Source organism: Syngnathoides biaculeatus, chromosome 10, assembly GCF_019802595.1.
Source record: "Syngnathoides biaculeatus isolate LvHL_M chromosome 10, ASM1980259v1, whole genome shotgun sequence".
NCBI lineage: Eukaryota > Metazoa > Chordata > Actinopteri > Syngnathiformes > Syngnathidae > Syngnathoides > Syngnathoides biaculeatus.
The window spans coordinates 24,389,682-24,412,344 of record NC_084649.1 but is presented as its reverse complement, the minus strand read 5'-3'; the positions used below and the strand labels follow the sequence as shown (position 1 = coordinate 24,412,344).

The window sequence follows — 22,663 nt, the reverse complement described above, 5'->3', positions numbered from 1 at the left end:
TTTTAAAAGTCGGTTTTTGGCCTACTTAACCCTTCAAAAGTAGGATGGTGGGTACTCCCCGTGTTATGAATGCTGTATTGATTTGCATATTTTATCTCTCACATCTCTGCTTTTGCAGAAATTAACACGAGCGAGTCGCTTTTAACCCAGTTTGAGAATGTGAAGATTTTGGACGGAATATTCCTGCGGTCGTTTATAGCTGCCGACAGTCATATTCGTTCGTTATCAGCGAAAAATGACGCTCCTGTGTCCTGTCACTCCGCAGCCGACCGCGTTTAACGTCTGAAACTGAGAATATTTATATGGATAAAGTCATAGCTCGAGCGCGGCGTCTCACCTGTGTAGTCGTCCGTGCACTCGCAGGCGAATCCTCCCTCTCTGCTGCGACAGAGGCCGTGAACGCCGCAGGGTTTGGAGTAGCACAGGTCGATCTCGGTCTCGCAGTAGTCTCCCGTGAAGCCGGCGGGGCAGCGGCAGCGGAGCCCGGCGATGGGGTGGATGGGCCTGAACAGGATGGTGTCGGACGCCACGAAGGGGGCCAGGCTGTCGAACTTGAGCACCGACACGCACTTCATGTAGTTTTCGCAGGGCTCGCGGAGGCAGATGTTGTCGTCGAAGGGCAACACTTCCTGCGATGAGATCTGAGCCAGCAGGCTGCGGTTCAGGTACAGCCTCTCCTGGAGCTCCTCGGAGGCGAAAAACTCCGCCACTCCGCCTTCGGGCCCTCTCCCGCCGCCGTCCTCACCGAGGCCCGGAGGACGGCGGGGCGCGTCGCCCGGCGCGGCCACGGACAGGCTGACGTTCAGGACCCGGGCGCTGACGTCGGTGTCGTCCTGGATGTTGAAGATGACGACGTCTTCGGGGGCCGCCGAGAGCACGCGGGCCACGCCGTCCAGGAACTGAGCGAGCAGCAGGGAGAGGAAGCGCTCCTGGGAGGTGTTGGCCAGCCTCAGCGTGATGCTGTTGGACAACATCTCGTCCGTGATGATGGTGACCTGGAGGAGGCACTGGGCCGACACCGAATGCACCCCGTCTGCACACAAACGCAGAGTAACGTCACGTAGTTTTTTGTGAAACTGCGTTCACACTTACAGCAGTACATTTGTAAACATCACATCGACTATACTCGCACTCACAATCACACCTACGGGCAATTTAGAGTCTCCAATGAACGCATGTTTTTGGGATGTGGGTGGAAACCCGGAGCGCCCACCCGGGGAACACGCACGCTGACACGGGGAGAAGATGCAAACTCCACACAGGCAGGGTCAGGATTTTAACGCCGGTCCTCAGAACTGTGAGGCTGATCCTCGAACCAGTTTCTCCACCCTGCCACCCCAATTGCTTTTGTACTTATACAATGTCCTTGTTTTTGTACCAGGTGCTGTAAGCTTCTCTTCTGCCGCTAAAATGCAGAAGGGTTGCGTCAGGAAGGGCATCTGGTGTAAAACTGCGGCAAACATGTCCGGTACTACGGACGCAGGCGGGACCGGTGCCGATACTCTCCGTCGGTGCTCGTAGTCGGACTCAAACATACACTCGGATACTCCGCGACTTGATAGCATTTAGCAGTCTTCTGGTGCACTATTGTGGGCTCACTAGGATTCGCTCCACACCCTGACGAAGATCACGTTAACACAAGTTCCCCGTCTACGTTCACTCAAGCGAAGGAGAGCAAACATGATCTCGCGGGCAAGCGGGACGAAACCCCGTCCGCAAGGGACACGTTTCAAACGATATCGTTGGCACTCGACCGAATGAACCGCACCGTAGGAGCACTCGCGCTCGAGTTCCAAACGCGCATTCCAAGCGAACACAATCGGAGGACGCTTATATGAAAGACTTTGGTCGCGTTGGGGGACCGAAAGGAGAGTTTTTCCTCCCGCTATGCGTTCTACAAAATGACAATAGACATACGCCAGGACCAAGAAAAGAACAAGCTTGTGTTTCTTTTCAATACATCCCAAGCTCCTAATCGGGAATTTTACGCCTTCACTCAGCTCGAAGCTCCTCCTTTTCTTTGTCCGGATGCAGAAATCTTGCTTCGTTTTTCACGCCAAGTCTTCAGTTCAGCAGTTGACGCTTTTCTCAGGCCGGCTAATCACTTGTCGTGTACCCTCTTCTTCCCATACCGCATCGTGTAAACGCTCACCGTCAAGACCGCCAATTGTTTGCCTTTCAGCACTGACGCGCGGTCTGCCGTGAGACTACACAATCATTTACAACATCGATTTCCCACACTGTAAGGCCGCCGTTATAGGAAGTTGAACACTTTCACGGCAATAGCATCGAGGCGAGAGAAAGATACACGTTGTTTGGAATGATCGTACGCGCGATCTGACGGGCGCGTACGCACCCGTGCACCATGCAAATCTTCACAATCAAGCACAAAAAATACCACGTGTAAAGAAATAGAAATACATAGATATTGAAAGACGTCACTTATTTTGATTAGTCTTGACCAATGGTCCCTTTAGGCTGCGCCACTGCGCACACTTGCAGCACACGTGAAAACCGATCTAGCGCAGTGAACTACAGCCTTTTTTTTTTGTTTTTAACAGAAGCACACAATCTATAACAACGAGCTGCTCCTCAGCCTAATTCTAGATCCTAGTTTACCTGACACCGCCCCCCTCTAGTCTTAAAGGCCCCCGTGACGTTCTGGTCGGCGTTCCATAGCGTTTAAAATTAAACGTTTTCGTGCATGTTCAAAACTTTTTTTCTGGACCGGCATTCTCCGCCGATTCCCAGCAATCATTGACGTTCACTAGCGTTCAAACGACGCTCTTCTGGCGCTATCCCGACGACCATGGGCGACTACCAACGTTTCCTCAAACGCTATAGAACGCTGACCAGAACGTCATATGGTGTGACGGGGCCTTAAAGGGGTACACTCATAATTACAAACAGAACACACACACCGGCAACTTTATATCTGCGGGCATGACTGGTGGACCACACCTGTAACTTTATATCTGCGGGCATGACTGACCACACCTGTACATTTTTCAAATGTGAGTGAGTGCTGTATCACGATAATATTATTGTTGGCGAAATATCGTGACAATATTGTTAGTCACTATCTGAGCTCTGCTGGGATTGATGCTAGGAACAACTTTTAAAAAGGATGATTTGTAAAAGCGGGTGGAACGCTGGATCAGCTGGTAAAGCGTGGTCCTCACAGTTCTGAGGACTCAGGTTCGATCCCGGCTCCGCCTGTGCGGAGTTTGCATGTTCTCCCCATGCCTGCGTGGGTTTTCTCCAGGTGGGTACTTCGGTTTCCTCCTACATCCCCAAAACATGCAACATTAATTGGACACTCTAAATTGCCCATAGGTGTGATTGTGAGTGTGGCTGTTAGTCTCGATGTGTTCGACCAGTTCAGGGTGTACCCCGCCTTCTGCCCGTTGACAGCTGGGATAGGCTCGAGCGCTCCCCGTGACCCTCGTGAGGATAAGCGGCTAAGAAAATGGCTGGATGGAAGCACACGATCGATAACGACGCGCTGCTGCTCAGCCTACTTCTACTTCCTAGTTTACCTGACACCGCCCCGCCTCCACTCTTAAAGGTGTACACTCATAATTACCAACAGAACACACACACACACACGTAACTTTATATCTGCGGGCATGACTGACCACACCCGTACATTTTTCAAATATGAGTGACTCCTGTGTCACGATGATATTATTGTTGCCAAAATATTGTGAGTCATCATCCGAGCTCTGCTGCGATTGATTTCTAGGAACAAGTTTTTAAAAAGGATGATTTGTAAAAGCGGTTGGAGAAGAAAGGTAAGAAAGGTTTTTAGGTTAATGTATGAGATTTCATTTAATATTTTACAATAGGCGCCGGCTCGGTTCGCCAGATTGCCGCGGTCAAACAAAGCGGCTCAATCGACTCAAACGTGTAGCGAAAACGGGGCCGCCGCCTCCCCGCTGCCGAACAATCAATGGGTCGCTTTGTTGGAGGGGGCCTGGACGCCGGCCAGAGGGCAGAACCTGTGTGCACAACTCGCGCAAACAAACAGAAAACTTCCCAAAGTTACCAGATCGCCCGTTTGGCATCGGGGCGAGTTTAAAAGCGGCGCGGGGGCGGGAAGGGCGGGGGGGTACTTTTCATAGGGGAAGCGAGGCAGAAGCGTGTTTGACACGGTTCTAATCCCTCTGTTTTCAGTCAAGAGCCCCCGACACGGCAAGAATACATGACCCGAGGGGAGGAAGTACAGAAACAAGCGGGACCAATTGACACTGTACAGTCAACACACACACACAAAACACTCGTGTACTACACATTCGATCAAGTACTTGCTTGTGCACTACACATTCTATACGATACTTGCATACAAGAGGGGATAAACAGTAACAAAAGAATAGTTAATGAAGACCCGCGGACGCGTTTCACTCACGATTGTTTAAATAAAAAAAAATATTTATTAATTTAGTCACACCAAAAATTCCTAGTTTTCCCAGAATTCCATATTTTCCAACCACTCCTGAAAAAAAAACTCACCGATTTCTATAGAGAGTCAATAAAAAATGTTCCCATTTGGAATTAAAAATGTTCAACTCATTCAAATCACCTTGAGAATTAATTTCAACTTTCCAAAAATCCCAATTTTTCCACAATAAAACTGCCACGTTAGGACATATTCGACATTGTTCTCCCCTCAATTCTCCACAGGCGAAAACCGTTCCAATTTCCAAATGTTCAACTCATTAGAAAAATTCCCGTTGCCCAAATTGTCAATTCAAAACTTTCAAGATTATTACAGATTATTACATATTTATCCCTTCCAACTTCCACATATTTTAACCAATTCCATTTGTTCCAACTTCGAAATGTTTAGCACACTCGAGACAACCTCTGTGCCGTACGCACTCCACTAATTCCCCTAACTTTTCAAAATAAAATTCGTTTCACGTCATTCTAGTTTCTAACGTTTTGGGAACTACCGTAATTTCCCGCCTATAAACCGCAACTTTTTTTTCACACGCTTTCAACCCTGCGGTTTAAGCGGGGACGCGGCTAATTTGCACATTTTTTTTAACGGCTGCAAGGGGGCACTCGAGTAGAAAAGGCAAGAGTGAGACCGGTGGAATACATGTGCCGAGGAAGTGACTTTTACCGGTATGGTTTTTTTTTTTTTTTTTTTTTTTTACGGGACCTGCTAGCGCCGCCCTAGTATGTTGTTGCTGTGTTACTGCCGCGTCTCAGTTATTTAATTATGTTGTTTTTTTTTTTTACCAGCCCTGTTAGTGCTGTACTACTGTGTTGCTACTGTGTTTTTCTTTTATCGGTATGTTTTTTTTTTGTTTTTTTGTTTTTTTTTTTTTTTTTTAAACCAGCCCTGTTCATGCTACGAAGTTTTTGCTATGTTAAACTAAACTGAGGGAGTAAAACTTTGAAAACTCTTTCTGTGTACTATCTTGTAAATATCTTGTGTTTCAATGTGGTTTTCAACGTGGGCACTAGCGGCTTTTACACAGGTGCGGCTTATGTATGTACCAAATGGTATTTCCTTTACAAATGTACCGGGTGAGGGTTATAATCGGCTGTGCTCTCTAGGCCGTAAATCACGGTATTCCCATTCCTAAAAGTACTCAAAATAAGACTTGATTTAATTTAGATTTAATAAAGATTTCATTTTAGGCGCGTAGGCCTAGCTGGTGTAGTTTTGATGACAAATTGGATTCTAACTAAAACTCTCTTGAGTGTCAGAAGCTGTGGTGAATGCGATTTCCACAAGCTGTCGCTCAGCATCTGACAGATTGATGATGATGATGATGATGATTGCAGCCTTCAGGCACGACTATATTCCAACTGCAGAGCTTCATGCGGGTCGAGCACTCACTGGACACTTCATTAGAGACACCCGTACAATCCGATAAAACTACAAAATTGAAAGAACACGCAGACTCCACAGAAAAAGGCCGACGGACCGCACCAGCCACGCGATCGACCTGCTGCCGACACTGATATCATCCATCATCTCTCATTTTTACGGAAGCGTATTGCTGCCACACCCCAAAAAAAAAAAAAAAAAGGTTGCTATCATGTTATAACATGATAAGTTTCACGTTATAATGAAGATGTTTCATGTTATAACATGACATGTTTCACATTATAATGTGGTTAATTACACACTATAATGTGAATCATTCCATGTTATAATGTGAAAGGTTTCATGTTATAACACGAAAAGTTTCACATTATAACGTAATTCGTTTCATGTTATAGTATGAAACTTTCACGTTATAACATGATATGCTCTATGTTATAACGCGAAAAGTTTCATCTTATGACATGAAAAGTTTCACGTTATAATGCTGATGTTTCATGTTATAACATGACATGTTTCACGTTATAATGTGGTTAATTACACACTATAATGTGAATCATTCCATGTTATAATGTGAAAGGTTTCATGTTATAACACGAAAAGTTTCACATTATAACATAATTCGTTTCATGTTATAGTATGAAACTTTCACGTTATAACATGATATGCTCTATGTTATAACGCGAAAAGTTTCATCTTATGACATGAAAAGTTTCACGTTATCACGTAATTTGTTTCATGTTATGGTGTGAAACTTTCATGTTATAACATGATATGCTCTATGTTATAACGTGATTCGTTTTATGTTATAACGTACATTTGTTTCACATTATAACGCAGAAAATAATAAATAAATAATTTCACGCCTCTTCACCCCGCCCCCCCAAGAGGCAATTACTTCCGGTACTACTACATGTTCTACTACTACTACTACAAACTACTACATGGCACCACATTGCTCCACATGTAAGAGGCAATCTTCGGGTACACCGCGACTCCATGAAAAGCTCCCAAAATCCATATTTTGTGCAACACTCAATGAGAGTCCACTTCTAGCTGTGTCTTCCTGAACGCCACCTTAGAAGGATGTGAGTGACCACAGGGTCGCAACAAGTTGACGCCAACTTTTCAGGTTTTAACTTACAACTTATTGGGTTTTACCGTAATACGTTTCATGTTATAACTTAATAAATGACATGTTATAACGTGGTTCATATCACGTTATCATCATGTTATAACGTGAAATGTTATGAAATTATGTTATATGAAATTGTTCCCGTTATGTATAATTAGCCACATTATAGCGTGAGACATATAATGTTATAACATGAAATATCCACATTATAACGTGAAACATATCACGTTATAACGTGATAGTGACTTTTTTTTTTTTTTTTTTTGAGTGTTGCAGCAATACGCTTCTGTACATTTTGGATCTCATTTTACGCAGTTATCCTAATGTTGTGGCCGGTGAGCGTACAGACCTCTTAACGCTGTATTATTTATCACAAGGTGCGAGCGTTATAACCCATAAAATCAGTCGCTCAGGACGGTAAGCAAAGTTGAGGAAAGTTGAAGCGACTCGGCTCGTTTTTCCAGCCGTTTCATCCATTTCCCTCCATTATCACCGAGGAGGCGAATTTTAAAGGCTCGCCCGAGCATGAGGACGGACGTGGCCTTAATTACGTCCTCTGCCAACTTGCATTCTTGGACGGGGGGCTCGGGCGCAGCTCCAGGCGTGGATGCAGCGCTGGGAAAGTGAGCACGAGGAGAATCTCCTCTGAAAGGAAGCGGACCATCGTTCAAACGGCGCATTCTCCATGGAAGGGAGGATTCTCCGGCCCTGGGGGGGGGGGGGGGGCAATGGGGGGGGGGGGTTTAGTGGCAGCGTTTTTGGGGCAAACGAGCGACGTTCAGGTCGCGGACCTGGAGCGCGACCCTGCTTTCGCTTCGGACCCTTGTGGGCCCCTCGGAGCCTCTCAGCTCAGAAGTGGCGTCGGGGTAAAAAAGGAGCTTATGGGTTGAGCCACGGCACCACACACAACCGAGTGTGTGCGCGCGGGTGTGAAAGTACACGTCGACACATGTAAACACGGGGTGGTTATTTCGCATTACACTTGCGGAAAAGACGAACAAGCCGCTCGTTTATAGTTCAATTCAATTCAAAACATTTCTGGGTCACCTGGATCAGCATAGCTGTTTTTGATGAAACACAAAGATACATCCATCCATCCATTTTCTTTGCCGCTTATCCTCACAAGGGTCGCGTGCCGTGCTGGAGCCTATCCCAGCTGTCAACGGGCAGGAGGCGGGGATCACCCCGAACTGGTTTCTAGCCAACCGCAGGGCAGCCGCACTCACAATCACACCTTGGGGCAATTTAGAGTGTCCAATTAATGTTGCATTTTGGGGGTGGGAGGAAATCGGAATGCCTGGAGAAAACTCCACACAAGCGGGTCTGGCATCGAACCCGGGACCTGATGATCCACCGTGCCGCCGCAAAGAGGTCCCGGGTTTGATCCCAGCCCCACCTGTGTGGAGTTCGCATATCCTCCCCTGTGTGGGTTTTCTCCGGGTGGGCACTCCGGTTTCCTCCCACATTCCAAAAAAAACTATGCAACATTAATTGGACACTCTAAATTGCCCCTAGGTGTGATCGTGAGTGCGACTCCTGTCTGTCACTATGTGCCCCGCGATTGGCTGGCGACCAGTTCCGGGTGTACCCCGCCTCCTGCCCGTTGACAGCCGGGATAGGCTCCAGCAGGCCACGCGACCCTTGTGAGGATAAGCGGCAAAGAAAATGTGCACGTGCATTTTTAGATAATTGCCTTTTTGCGCACACTATGAGGGACCATTTCACTGCATGCCATACAACTTGGTAGAGTAGGCAAGGATGGGAGGATTTCAATAAATGGAAGCTGAAATATTTTTGTTACGGCGTTGCAAAGACGCCAAAAAGTGACATGATTGCACATACACACATGTACAGCCTTAACGGCAGCGATAATTGCCTGCTGAGGGACGGCCAGCGAGAAAGAGGGCAGAGAAATTGTGGGGTGCTCGGCCTAATTAGAGCATAAAGTTACCGTCCAGTCTCCCGGCGGAGTCCCAGAAAATGTCAACGAAGTCACGGCGGATGAAGAGCGGAAAGGCGCTGTGACCAAACTGCGGAGGAAAGAGACATCGACAACCGCAGTGGCCCCGCAGCCGTCTTTCAACGCCTCCACTTCGTCACTCCGGACCCGTTTTTTGATGCTGACTTAAAAAAAAATACAATTCAGGGACGCTCCGGCTGGTTTCATTCTTTTCATAACTTCTGACAAACAGCAGTTTCGTATTTGAGAGCTGCTACTGACTGTGATTTGTCGGTATGTACGATGCCAATATTTCTCATCTGTACTCAAAGTCTGACAAAAACAAAATATTCCACTGATACGACACCAGTTCTTCACTACCGGCCAGAAATTAAACTTCCAGGCAGGTGGACTCGCAGCCACGTCGGCCATTTTGAGATACTTTAAATCACAGGTGTCAAACTCAAGGCCCGGGGGCCAGATCCGGGCCGCCACCCGATCTTATGTGGCCCACAAGCTTCCGTGATTGTCGGGAAAATCTGCACCAAAATTTCAAATGGACGCATATCATGGGAATGCCTCGGGATCCCTCTGGGAGAGCTGGAAGAAGTGGCCGGGGAAAGGGAAGTCTGGGTATCCCCTGCTGAAGCTACTTCCCCCGCGACCCGACCCGGAAAAGTAGATGATGGATGGATGGATGGATGGATGGATAGATGGACATATCATAAGTGATAACGTTGACATATTTTAAGCATGGACATTTTCATAGTAAAACGGATTTGAACCCATGCATGTACAATACTTTATTTACTCGATTTACGTGCGTTGCGGTTGAGAGTTTGAGAACAGGGGCTTGAGCAGAACACACGCAGCAACAGCCCCGCTCGTGTTTTGGAACGCGCCGGCATTCAGTGTTTTGACAATAGCGCGGCTGATTTAAAAACCTCCCCTGTGGGACGTGTATTTTACCAACAAAAAATGCCGGTGTTGTCGCAATCCATCTTTGGTAGGAGCGCTCGATCTCCAGCATTCACCGTAAAAAAGTTGCCGGGTAAGCGGCCCGCGTGGACGAACTGGACTGAAAAGGCCAATGAAGGCTCAGGACTGCTCGGCGACGGGAGCGGGGGCAATAAAAATGGGGAGGAGGCAGGTTTTCCATCTCCTTTCACTCGTACCCTGCCCCCTCTCTCGCCGTCGCCGCCCGTCCGTTTACGTTCTAACGGAAAACATCTTCGGGTGTCACCAAAAGTCTGCACCCGCAGCTCTTTTATTACTTTTAAGCGTTAAAAGGATATATAAGCATATTCATAACTTTTGGGATTGCTTATCGCGTATAGCTGGACAGGAAGCGACAAAGGACGTGAACATGAGAAAAGAGATATTAATGAAATATATTGGAATTTAGGAATTGTATTCAAGTTGACTTGATTGGACCAGAAAATGATCCATTTGTTCAGCAACACAGTGACGGGCAGAATGATGAGTGAAGCCCCCACCGAGTAAGTCGATTTATGGGTGAATTCAGTCAGGATCATCGATATTTTAATATTCATACTTTAGTCACATTTGTTTATTTTATCCAAATGTAAAAAAGGTGGCAGCATGGTGGTTCAGAGGGTAAAGCATTGGCCTCACAGTTCTGAGGACCCGGGTTCGATTCCGGATCCGCCTATGTGGAGTTTGCTTGTTCTCCCCGTGCCTGCGTGGCTTTTCTCCGGGTGGGCACTCCGGTTTCCTCCCACATCCCCCCAAAAAACACGCAACATTAATCGGACACTCTAAATTGCCCCAAGGTGTGATTGTGAATGCGGCTGTTTGTCTCGATGTGCCCTGCGATTGGCTGGCAACCAGTTCAGGGTGTACCCCGACCTCCTGCCCTTTGACAGCTGGGATAGGCTCCGGCACTCCCTGCGACGCTTGTGAGGATAAGCAGGTAAGAAAATGGATGGATTTCTGACCTTAATGGAGCCAAGGCACCACAGATTTATCCATCCATTTTCTTAGCCGCTTATCCTCACGAGGGTCACGGGAGTGCTGTCAACAGGCAGGAGGCGGGGTACACCCTGAACTGGTCGCCGGCCAATCGCAGGGCACATAGAGACAAGACAACAGCGGCACCCACAATCACACCTATGGGCAATTTAGAGTGTCCGACTGATGTTCCATGTTTTTGGAAAGTGGGAGGAAACCGGAGTGCCCAGAGGAAACCCACGCAGGCACGGGGAGAACATGCAAACTCCACACAGGCGGGGCCGCGATCGAACCCGTGACCTCAGGACTGTGAGGCCAACGCTTTACCCTCTAATCCGCCGTGCCGCTCTCATTGATTTATAAGTTTAAAAAATGAATAAGTGGGCGACACGGCTCAGGTAGTACCACGGTTGTCTCCCAACCCCGAAGGTTGCGGGTTTGACCCTCAGCCCCTGTGACAACGTCGAAGTGTCCTTGAGCAAGACACCGAACCCCCCGTTTCTTCGCGATGCTGTCATCCGTCGGTGAATGATTTACCATCCTCCATCGCCTACGTACGATACGACTCGAAAACTTTTTGTTTTTTTAAATATTACAAACTCTGTTTTGAGAACGCTAAAAGATCATTTTGAACATGGAACGTTTTATCAAAAAAATGACTCTTCCTCAAGCAAAAGAATAAAAATGGATTCAATTGCACACATTTTAAATGTGAAACGGCAACATTTCCATTGATAATGCGTTTCAATTTGCTTTTTAGTAAAATAAGCAGAAAAAGTTAGTCCGAATTTTCAAGTACTGTGGAAATAGCAAAGAGGTTGCTGCGGGAAAGAAACGTTTAGTGTCAAAACGCCGCTAAGTGGGTTAGAAATAACATCGGCGCAGGCGATGAAAAGATTTGTCAACAACTGAGCCAAGAACAACACTTTCCCAAAGCGAAGTTGGCGTCGTTGTTGTCGTTGGCCAGCAGCCACGCGAGTTGATCTGCGCGCAAACAAACGCAGGTGAAAGGAAACAAAAAAAAAAACAACAACAACGACAACAACAAAAAAAAAAGCTCTTATCCTCCCGAGAAGGAGCAGACAGACAGCGTGTTCCGACTCCCACGCAGCAGATCTGCGGAGCGATGCTGAAGCTGCTAAATCAAACGCCATTAACGCCGCACACCCTCCACGCGGAGGGAAATTAGAGTCTGACCTTGTTTTTGTTTTATCTGCAGACAAATAAGGCCTCTGTCGTTTGAAGAAGGGGGGAAAAAAAAAGACAAAGATCGGCGATAACAACAACGGCAGCGGCGAAAGAAAAGTCAATAGTGACGCAAAGCTTGCAAAACCCTCCCAAGCTCATTCGTGGAGCCTTTCGGTTTATCCCCCCGACGACAATTTCCTGCTGCGTCGCGAAAAAAAAAAAAAAAAAAAATCAGATCTCACAAATTGTTCCCCCGCCGCCACGCTTGAGCCGGAAAAGCCGTGTGACCCCTCGCGATCGGCGCGTTTGAATATCAAACAAAAATGCTGTCAGCGCAATAGTGACGAGACACCGGCGTGCCGAAAAAAAGAAGTAGTCACTTGAAAACTGCAATATTTGCCGCAAGCTGGAGAGGAGATAGCGCAGGTTGTGTGATCTATTGGTCCGTTGTGCGGGATTGGTCGCTGATTAACTCGCTCTTTAAAGTGCCACTGTCGTGCAATGCATCATTTTTAAGTATGCGAAAAAAACGCAGCCGGAATGAACCCATCTGTTTTTTTTCACCGCGCAACACGATTTTGACGTGTACGGCTTTTTGTCGCTACGGCCATGAAAATCCTTTGTTTTCGAGAAGAAGCAGGAAGTGATGCTAGTAGCAGACGCCCACTCAAGCGATCTTGCCTGTTTCTACTAGTTTTACCTGCTGCAAGGTAGCTCGTTGTTCCTTCTTGTTAGCCAAAATGCCGGCTCGTTGTATTGCTGGATATTGTTTGAACACTCGGGAGCATGGATTTACTCTTCATACTTTTCAAAAAGACCCGGTACGTTGTAAAAAATGGATTGCACGGGTGTAAAGGACGAGAGCTTTGTGGGTTCCAAATGACAGGTAGGTGTGCATACAGCTACTAAAAAAAAAAATAATAGTTTCGGGGGGGGGGGTGAGGGATGTAAATCCCCTCAGAATGTAACAAAATATTCACGCACGCAAGACAGGGGTGCTAAATGTGTCGATGTACACGTCGGCGCCGAGCACGGCTTTGGACGAGCCACCGCCAAAGCTCATCCATACTGTCTGGGAGTCTGTTGTTAGTTAGAAGTGATCCGCATGTCATCTAAATATGGCTCGAAACGATAGGGTAATATTGCCGCATCTGCTGCGGACGGCTTCGGCCGGGTTGGCTCATCGCGGCACCACCCGGGTGGCTCATACATTGTCCTGTCTGGGAGTCTGCTAGAAGTGATCCGCACATCATCTAAAGATGGCTCGAAACGAAATGAAACGATAGGGTAATATTGCCCCGGTCACTTCACTCGATTGTGTCCGCGGCGGACGGCTTCAGTCATGCTTTGTCCGCAGCGGCTGGCTCATCCATACTGTCTGGGAGTCTGTTGTTAGTTAGAAGTGATCCGCATATCATCTAAATTTGCCTCGAAACGATAGGGTAATATTGCCGCATCTGCTGCGAACGGCTTCGGCCGGGTTGGCTCATCGCGGCACCACCCGGGTGGCTCATACATTGTCCTGTCTGGAAGTCTGTTAGAAATGATCCGCATATCATCTAAATATGGCTCAAAACGAAACGACAGGGTAATATTGCCCCGGTACTGTCCGCGTTTCATCTTTGTATTTGTTTTTCCGTGTTGCCTGACGTTTTTATGCATTGACCTTCCAACACAAATTTAATTTCTGAACATTTTGGCGTCTTTTATGTAGAATAGCTCGCACCATTCTTTTAAGTAGCCGTTAAATTCCGAAAACGGCTTTCCAGAAGTGCTCAAATTCCAAACGACAACCTGCGTCCACTCACACGTCGGCAGCAAACTGTGAAATTCCAGTCACACCAGCGTAGCAGCTCACGGGCGTCCATCTGCTCGGCTACCGCGACGCCCTCCTGTCAACTATCAAGAAAACGTCGGAGATGGCCGCGACCGGCGGTCGCGTCTCGCAGTTCACACGGCGGGAGCCGGCCGGAGCATGTGAAAGCAGGTCACCGTGAAAATCTCAATCTGGTCCCGCGTTTAAACGGGGGCAACGTGGCGTGAAGGTAACAGTCCGTTAAGTCATCGGATGCTGTCGCGTCCGGGTTGTTGGAAGCGTCGGTCGGCTTTGCTGCGCTGCCTCCTCGGTTCATTTGAGGTCTGCGTGCGGAGGGGAGATGAGAAATACACGATTCGGATGAAAGTTATGGGACAACAAGGAGTTAGTCACCCACTTTGCAGCTACATCGTTAGCGACTACATTTTTATTCGGAAGATTTGGCCGGTTAGTTCTTTACGGACCTTGCTTTGTGTTCTGGCCCACAGTCGCGCAATAATGGGAATTGGACCTTCCCCAACCTTTTCCCACCACGTCGGACTGAGGACTAGGCGAACCCCACATTGATTGGTTAAGAGAAATGCCCCACTATTTCCATCCTTCCATCCATTTTCTTTTGCCGCTTATCCTCATGAGGGTCGCGTGGGGGAGCCTATCCCAGCCGCCAACGGGCAGGAGGCAGGGTACACCCTGAACTGGTTCCCAGCCAATCGCAGGGCACGTACAGGCAAACAGCCACACTCGCAATCACACCTAGGGGCAATTTCTTCTTCTCTTCCTTTCGGTTTGTCCCGTTAGGGGTCGCCACAGCGTGTCATCTTTTTCCATCTAAGACCATCTCGTGCATCTTTCTCTCTAACACCCAACTGGCCTCATATCTTCCCTCACAACATCCATCCACCTTTTCTTTGGTCTTCCTCTCTCTCGCTCTCTTCCCTGGTAGCTCCATCCCTACCATCCTCCTACCAATTTCCTCGGTCTCAAACCTCTGGACTTGTCCAAACCATCGAAATCTGCTCTCTCCAAAACCTCCAACTTTGGCTGTCCTTCCCTCTGATGAGCTCATTTCTAGTCCTATCCAAGCTGCTCACTCCTAGCGAGAACCTCAAAATCTTCATCTCTGCCACCTCCCAGTTCTGCTTCCTGTCGTTTCTTCAGCGCCACAGTCTCTAATCCAGTCCATCATGGCTGACCTCGCCACTGTTTTATAGACTTTGCCCTTCATCCTAGCGGAGAGTCTTCTGTCACATAGAACACCAGACACCTCCCGCCAACTCTTCCACCCCGCTTGGACCCGTTTCTTCACTTCTTCCTGACCACACTCTCCGTTGCTCTGGATTGTCGACCCCAAGTATTTGAAGTCGCCCACCCTCGGCATCTCTTCTCCCTGGAGCTTCAATCTCCCCCCTCCGCCCCTCTCATTCACGCACATATATTCTGTTTTACTTTGGCTAATCTTCATTCCTCTCCTTTCTAGTGCGTGCCTCCATCTTTCTAATTGTTCCTCCGCCTGCTCCCTGCTTTCACTGCCGGTCAGAATATCATCTGCGAACATCTTGACGGTCCCAAGCTAATTTTGTACTCTGGAGTGTCTACAATCAGTGATTCAAGACGGGCAGGAAGCGTCACCTTTGGACCGTACGCCCGAGTAAGCAGTGACCCCTCTGAAACTCAAACAAGTGGACAAGAAGTCAGAAAGGTGCCCCCCCCCCCCCCCGCCCCCACATAGCAACAGAGGCCACTCCCCATGAGCGTGAGGACAATGCGGGACCAACGGCGAGATGAATCAGGCCTCGCCCCGCCGGCGCACCAACCCTAATCCCGAAAGACTCCTATCACCCCGATGATGTCATATTACCCCCCGCCCCCTCTCCGGTCTTCTAAGGGACCCTCGTAACGCAGCCAAGTGGAGAGAAGCAACCGGATTTCCTGTTACCGAGGGAAAAACAGCCGAGAACAAGAAACGGGACGTCCTCTGGGTGCATCGCAGGTGCTTTCGGGTCTGTGAAGTCTGCCACATGCAGGTTCTAAACGACACAAACAAAGAAACGAAAGAACAAGACTGGAGGTGGTTCAGATCCGAGGTCAGGTGTCGGCCACCTCGCCGCACGCCCAATAAAAATGTCCGCGCCCGGCGAGACGGGTCAGCGTGTCCCGGAGGACTGCAGGCTCCAAAGAAAAGCTGACATGCTTCAGCGCTAAAGAGGGAGACGGGGACAGTTACTCTTTAGAACTTTATGTGGCTCCCCTCCCCCGGCATCTTCGCTCCACAAAAGGGGACCTTACCCCCCCCCCCCCCGTCCCCACCCACTAGGATTTTTTCAGGCATTGCTGGGTTCGCCATGACAACCGGGCGCTTAACAAAGCATTTCTCTTAGGCATTCTTCCTTTCACGGGCCGGGGAGGGGTAGATGGGGGCAAGGCGGGGGGGGGGGGGGGGGTCACAACAGTCAAAAAGAGGGAGAGACGCAGAAGGAGGGACAGAAGAGTTTTGGAATGATGGGAGGGAACAGCGGAGGTTGCAGGGGTGAGACCAATATTGACCCAGATCGGAGCAACGTAGGAAACAAGTGACGGGGAGACAAAATGGGGGGGGGGGGGGGGGGAGAACAGCAGCAGGTGCTCGGTACTGGATGCAAAAAAAATACCAAAACTGTATTTTTGATAGGCTGAGCGCATTAAGTGATATTATTCTCTGTAGCGCGTTGGCCTCACAGTTCTGAGGACCCGGGTTCAATCCCAGCCCTCCCTGTGTGGAGTTTGTGCATTCTCCCCGGACCTACGTGGGTTTTATCCGGGCACTCCGGTTTCCTCCCACATCCCTAAAACATGCGCCATTGATTGAACACGCTAAATTGCCCCGAGGTGCGATTGCGAGTGCGACTGTTTGTCTCGATGTGCCGTGCCATTGGCTGGCGACCAGTTCAGCGTGTACCCTGCTTCCTGCCCGTCGACAGCTGGGATAGGCTCCAGCACTCCCCGCGACCCTTGTGAGGATAAGCGGCTAATAAGATGGATGGATGGAAGAACTACTGTATGTTTCCACTCTTGCATTGTGTGAAACCCTCTTTTGCCACCTGACATCTGGATTTTGGCCTGTTTTACTACCACTTCGCTTCTCTCTTCCCGCTCTCTCCTTGCGGTGAGGGTTAAAACAAAGAAGCGGGATAAAAATGGATGAAGCGTTGAAAATATCGTCATTATCAATCGCAGTATTCATCTGATGCAGGATGGACTGATCATCCGTCCTCCCTCTGCCAAAAACACTGCGGAACATCCATCCATCCATCCATTTTCTTAGCCGCTTAGCCTCACGAGGGTCGCGGGGAGCGCTGGAGACTATCCCAACTGTCGACGGGCAGAAGGTGGGGTTCACAGGTAAACGCTTTCATCGGCAAATTATTCCTTTTAGCACTTAAAAATTAACGTAATACCGGTGTAATAGTGTGGCGATATGGAAAAAGGGGTAATTTTATTGCGATATTACGACAAGAACATCAGCATGAAAGAACTCTGAAAAATGGATGCCGTCACATGCCGCCTGCGTTGAAATCCAGCAAGCGAACCGAGACGCCTTCTAGTGACTCCGGCGGACCCGAAATCCATAATTTATGATCTAATCTTGGAACTGTAATGTGCAGGGATGCTTAAGTGAAGTTGCCTCGCTCATATCGATGAGTTACTAATTACGACGATCCCGAGTCGCACGTTAGGTACTCGCCCTCGTGATAACGAGATCCTCGATAACGAGCACGGCGGAGATAATGACTGAGGCTGTCAGAGAGATATTAATATGACGGCGTTTATTATTCTGGGTGCAGTTTGCAGGGAGAATCATATCTCGTTCTTTGATCACGACATCCATCCATTTTCTTAGCCGCTTATCCTCACAAGGGCCGATGGGATCGCCGGAGCCTATGCCAGCTCTCAACGGGCAGGAGGCGGGGTTACACCCTGAACTGGTCGCCAGCCAATCAGGGCACATCGAGACAAATCACACCTTGGGGCAATTTAGAGTGTCCAATTAATGTTGCCTTTTTTGGAGGATGTGGGAGGAAACTGGAGTACCAGGAGAAAACCCACGTAGGCATGGGGAGAACATGCAAGCTCCACACAGGCGGGTGCAGGGTTGAACCCGGGACCTGAGAACTGTGAGGCCAACGCTTTACCGGCTGAGCCACCGTAGCGCCCGATCACGGCATGGAGCATCTTATTTCTACACCAGGAGAGTCCGATCCCAATGAATACTTCGCCGACCGTGGCAATCAAAGGGTGTTTTCATTTTTTCGGTAAATCCAGAATTCACGCTTACACATTTCGGATCGGATCGTCGTGAGATTGTGCGAGTGGATTGTGACCTTTTGCTCATCCGCATCCGCTTGAGCTGGACACGTGAAAACTCGAAAGCGCTCCTCCAGGAAAAAAAAAACTAAAGCTGTCCGCCGTGTACGTGAAGTACCTGCTCAGCGGGGGGATGTGAGCCGAATCGAACTGCCTTCATTAGTTCGTCGGCGATGGCGACAATGTGCCACCCTGGCTTTGGAATCGGATTAAAACAAAGGACAAAGTGTCCTTGTTGCATATTAAAGTACAACGTATAAATTATGGATACGCAAACAAAGGGGCTTCGACGAACTGGGTCGCGCGCGTCCAAAACGATAGAAACGCGACACAACACGCCCTCTCTTGCACGAGCACGGCTTGAGGATGCGACGAAAAGACAAAATGCAGAACAAAAATGCGGATTGTAACGCAAACAGCGATTAATGCGGGCTCACGCGCGCCTGGGAAGACTCGATCAGCCTCGGGTACGTCGACGCTGAGCTGACACAACCCGGGAAAGAGATTCAAAAGCAAGTTGAAGAAGCCTCTCGGCATGTGCCGCGACCGGAATTTCTCTTCATCGAGAGTCCGAACGCAGAAGAAAATCTGTCATTTTCGTGTGTCGTCCAAGCGTCTTGCGGTCTACGTGGAGCAAAGTTCGACACCTGCGCGCTGCCGCTGTCACTCTGACAGAATCGCTTCATCGGACGCTGATCACTACTTGATGTGGTCCTCGGTCCTCAGTCGGAAAAGGGTGGCGAGCCCTTTCCAGGTCGGAAAGTGAGATCCTGCCCCAAGTGGAGGAGTTCGAGACTCTTGGGGTCTTGTTCGCGAGTGAGGGAAGAACGGAGCAGGAGATTGACAGACGGATCGCAGCGATGCGGACTTTGTATCGGTCCGTCGTGACTACGCCAAAATATATCTTAGAACACGACGACGCCCAGAGTTTTGTCCGACACCGTTAAAAATTTAGGAGGCGATATCGACACCATCGCAGAGCGGGAATCGATCCCGCGCTGGCCGCACCAACGGCGGGCGTGTGTACCACTACGTTATCCAAGCCGCTTATCCTCGCAAGGGTTGCACGAAAGCTGGAGCCTATCCCAGCTAGCTTCGGGCGAAAGGTGGACCAGCCCCCGAACTGATCGGCAGTCGGTCGCAGGGCAGATATCGACACTGAGCGGGAATCGATCCCACGCTGCCCGCACCAATGGCGGGCGTGTGTACCACTACGTTATCCAAGCCGCTTATCCTCAAAAGGGTTGCACGAAAGCTGGAGCCTATCCCAGCTAGCTTCGGGCGAAATGCGGCCCACACCCCGAACTGGTCGCCAGTCAGTCGCAGGGCAGATATCGACACCATCGCCGAGCGGGAATCGATCCCTCGCTCCCCGCACCAATGGCGGGCGTGTGTACCACTACACCATCATGTCATGTCATTATCCAATGCCGTTTATCCTCACAAGAGTTGCGGGAAAGCTGGAGCCTATCCCAGCTAGCTTCGGGCGAAAGGTGGACCAGCCCCCGAACTGATCGGCAGTCGGTCGCAGGGCAGATATCGACACTGAGCGGGAATCGATCCCACGCTGCCCGCACCAATGGCGGGCGTGTGTACCACTACGTTATCCAAGCCGCTTATCCTCAAAAGGGTTGCACGAAAGCTGGAGCTATCCCAGCTAGCTTCGGCGAAATGCGGCCCACACCCCGAACTGGTCGCCAGTCAGTCGCAGGGCAGATATCGACACCATCGCCGAGCGGGAATCGATCCCTCGCTCCCCGCACCAATGGCGGGCGTGTGTACCACTACACCATCATGTCATGTCAATATCCAATGCCGCTTATCCTCAGAAGGGCTGCGGGAAAGCCCTTGTGAGCCCTATCCCAGCTAGCTTCTGGCGAAAGGCAGACTACACCCTGAACTGGTCGGCATTCAGTCGCGGGGCAGATATCGACACCATCGCCAAGCGGGAATCGATCCCACGCTCCCCGCACCAATGGCGGGCGTGTGTACCACTACACCATCAGTGACTCTTATTTATTTTCTAAAAATATTTGACTATTTATGAATAGAAAAACAATTGGTTGTAAATTTGAAATCATAATTGGTCTTCAACCAGGCCAGAATATAATTGACCCAAATAGTCGATTACTTGATCACACTTTTACTAGAATACTTGAATATGAAAATATTTGCTAGCTGCAGCCCTGGATGAGCAAGTGTAATCTTTGTCTTTTTGTAAATGAATATTTAAAGCCTTTCCGATCCAGTCTATTCCGTCCCCTCTAATTTATGCTTCGATATAGGTCGATCACTTGGGGAGGGGGTTGGGATCATTTCAGACCTTGTTAAGGTATTAAATCCTTTTAAAAGTGATGCCATTGACATCATCGGCGATGTAGTGAGCCCGTCCTTGACCTGGGCTCAAGTGAGCCTTGCGTTTTAGGATTTTTAAGAGAATTTTAGGGGAAAACAGAAGCTGTATTTGACGCTTAACACGGTATCACTCGGGGCATTTGATTTAGTTGAGGGTGCAAAGGTAGTAGGTCGTTTGCATATCAGCACGTTGAAGACGTTCGGTGAAATCGATGAAAAGACAAACTATTTAAAGCAGATCAAATAACAGAAAAATCATTGATGAGAAGCTGATGCGGTCTCAAAGTGGCCTTTAAAGGCTTCTTTCAAACCATTTGACCGCTGGAGAGCGGCGCTCAGAAAGCCCCCCGTTAATCGCAGTCCGATTACAAACAAAAGAGCCCATCGCAAATTGTCGATCATAAGGGGGCCTCTGGAGCTACAGCATGAAGGGGGAGATAATGGGAGAGACTTGGGAGGTCCCTGGAGGGGGGGAAGCCGTTGAAAATTGGGGTCAGTAGCGTCTAAAGGAGGAGCTCGTAGTACGACCGCATCGCAAGGACAGAATTTCCCCTCTTGCTTCTGAGAAATATATATACAGACTCTCACGCAGTCTACACACTCCAGCAGGTGCAGGACCTGTAGGGAGACGCGGACTCTAATTGGTCTTTGCCGGAGTCCCAGCTGTCGCCTCCTGACCCCGGCCCACTATGACGTTCAGAACCGGGTTGCCAATCGACCGCTCGCTATTGTTCTCCGGAGACGCAAAAACCGCAGAGTGTTCAGTTGGTCTGGGAATTGCAGATGCCGGGGTGGAAAGAGACGATTTGATATTGCCGGAGTAACCAAAAATATGACAATAGAGGAAAATATTTTACAAAAAAACTTTCATTGCTGCGAGGCACTTTCACCTACAAGCAAATTGAAGTCTAGATGAACTCAAAACCCCGAACCTCAAACTGCGAGGACATCGTGCAGCCAAGACTTCCATCCACACATTAAAATCATCCATCTTTCCATTTTCTGAGGTGCTTATCCTCACGAGGGTCGCGGTAGTGCGTGAGCCTATCCCAGCTCTCATTGGACAGGAGGCGGGGTGGGCCCTGAACTGGTCGCCAGCCAATCACTGCACACACATAGACAGACAACAGTCGCACTCACAATCTCACCTAGGGGCAATTTAGAGTCCCCAGTGCACGTTTTTGGTATGCGGGATGAAACCGGAGCGCCCGGAGAAAACCCACGTTGGCACGGGGAGAACACGCAAACTCCACACGGGCGGGGCTGGGATTTGAACCCCGGTCCTCAGAACTATGACACCGATGCTCTAACCAGTTGCTCAAACTTTTTTCTTTTCCTTTCGGCTTGTCCCGATTAGGGGTCGCCACAGCGTGTCATCTAGAAGGCAGAAAACCCACGTTGGCACGGGGAGAACACGCAAACTCCACACGGGCGGGGCTGGGATTTGAACCCCGGTCCTCAGAACTATGACACCGATGCTCTAACCAGTTGCTCAAACTTTTTTCTTTTCCTTTCGGCTTGTCCCGATTAGGGGTCGCCACAGCGTGCCATCTATCTCGTGCCTTTTCCTCTCTCACACCCACTGTCCTCATGTCTCCCCTCACAACATCCACCAACCTTCTCTTTGGTCTTCCTCTCTCTCGCTCTTTTCCCTGGTAGCTCCATCCTTACCATCCTCCTACCCATTTCCTCACTCTCTCGCCTCTGAACACGTCCAAACCATCCAAGTCTGCTCTCTCGAACCTTGTCTCCAAAACCTCCAACTTTCTCATTTCTAATCCTATCCAACCGAGAACCTCAGCATCTTAATTTCTCCTACCTCCAGTTCCGCTTCCTGTCGTTTCTTCACCGCCACCGTCTCTCATCAGCCGCTCAAACGATCCACCCATCAAAATCAAATCACTCGTATTAAAAGCACAAAAGTGTCATTAAACGTAAGGACTTAGACCCAGGACAGCCATAATACCAATATTGCACCCCCGTGTATCGACCCCGCACTGATCGTGATGCTGTACTAACCGTAATCACCAAACCATTTCGCCGGCCCCGGCATATCCCCGAGATGCCCATCAGGTT

General features: G+C 49.2%; 1 protein-coding gene across 1 annotated transcript in view; it reads right to left on the bottom strand.

The window, feature by feature from the left end:
- Positions 1–22,663, bottom strand: part of celsr2 (cadherin, EGF LAG seven-pass G-type receptor 2) — a 72,677-nt gene that overhangs the window by 45,645 nt on the left and 4,369 nt on the right. Inside the window, exon 2 of the mRNA XM_061832117.1 lies at positions 338–1,033. Coding sequence (XP_061688101.1) covers positions 338–1,033 — 696 coding nt within the window. The remainder of the gene's footprint in view (positions 1–337; positions 1,034–22,663) is intronic.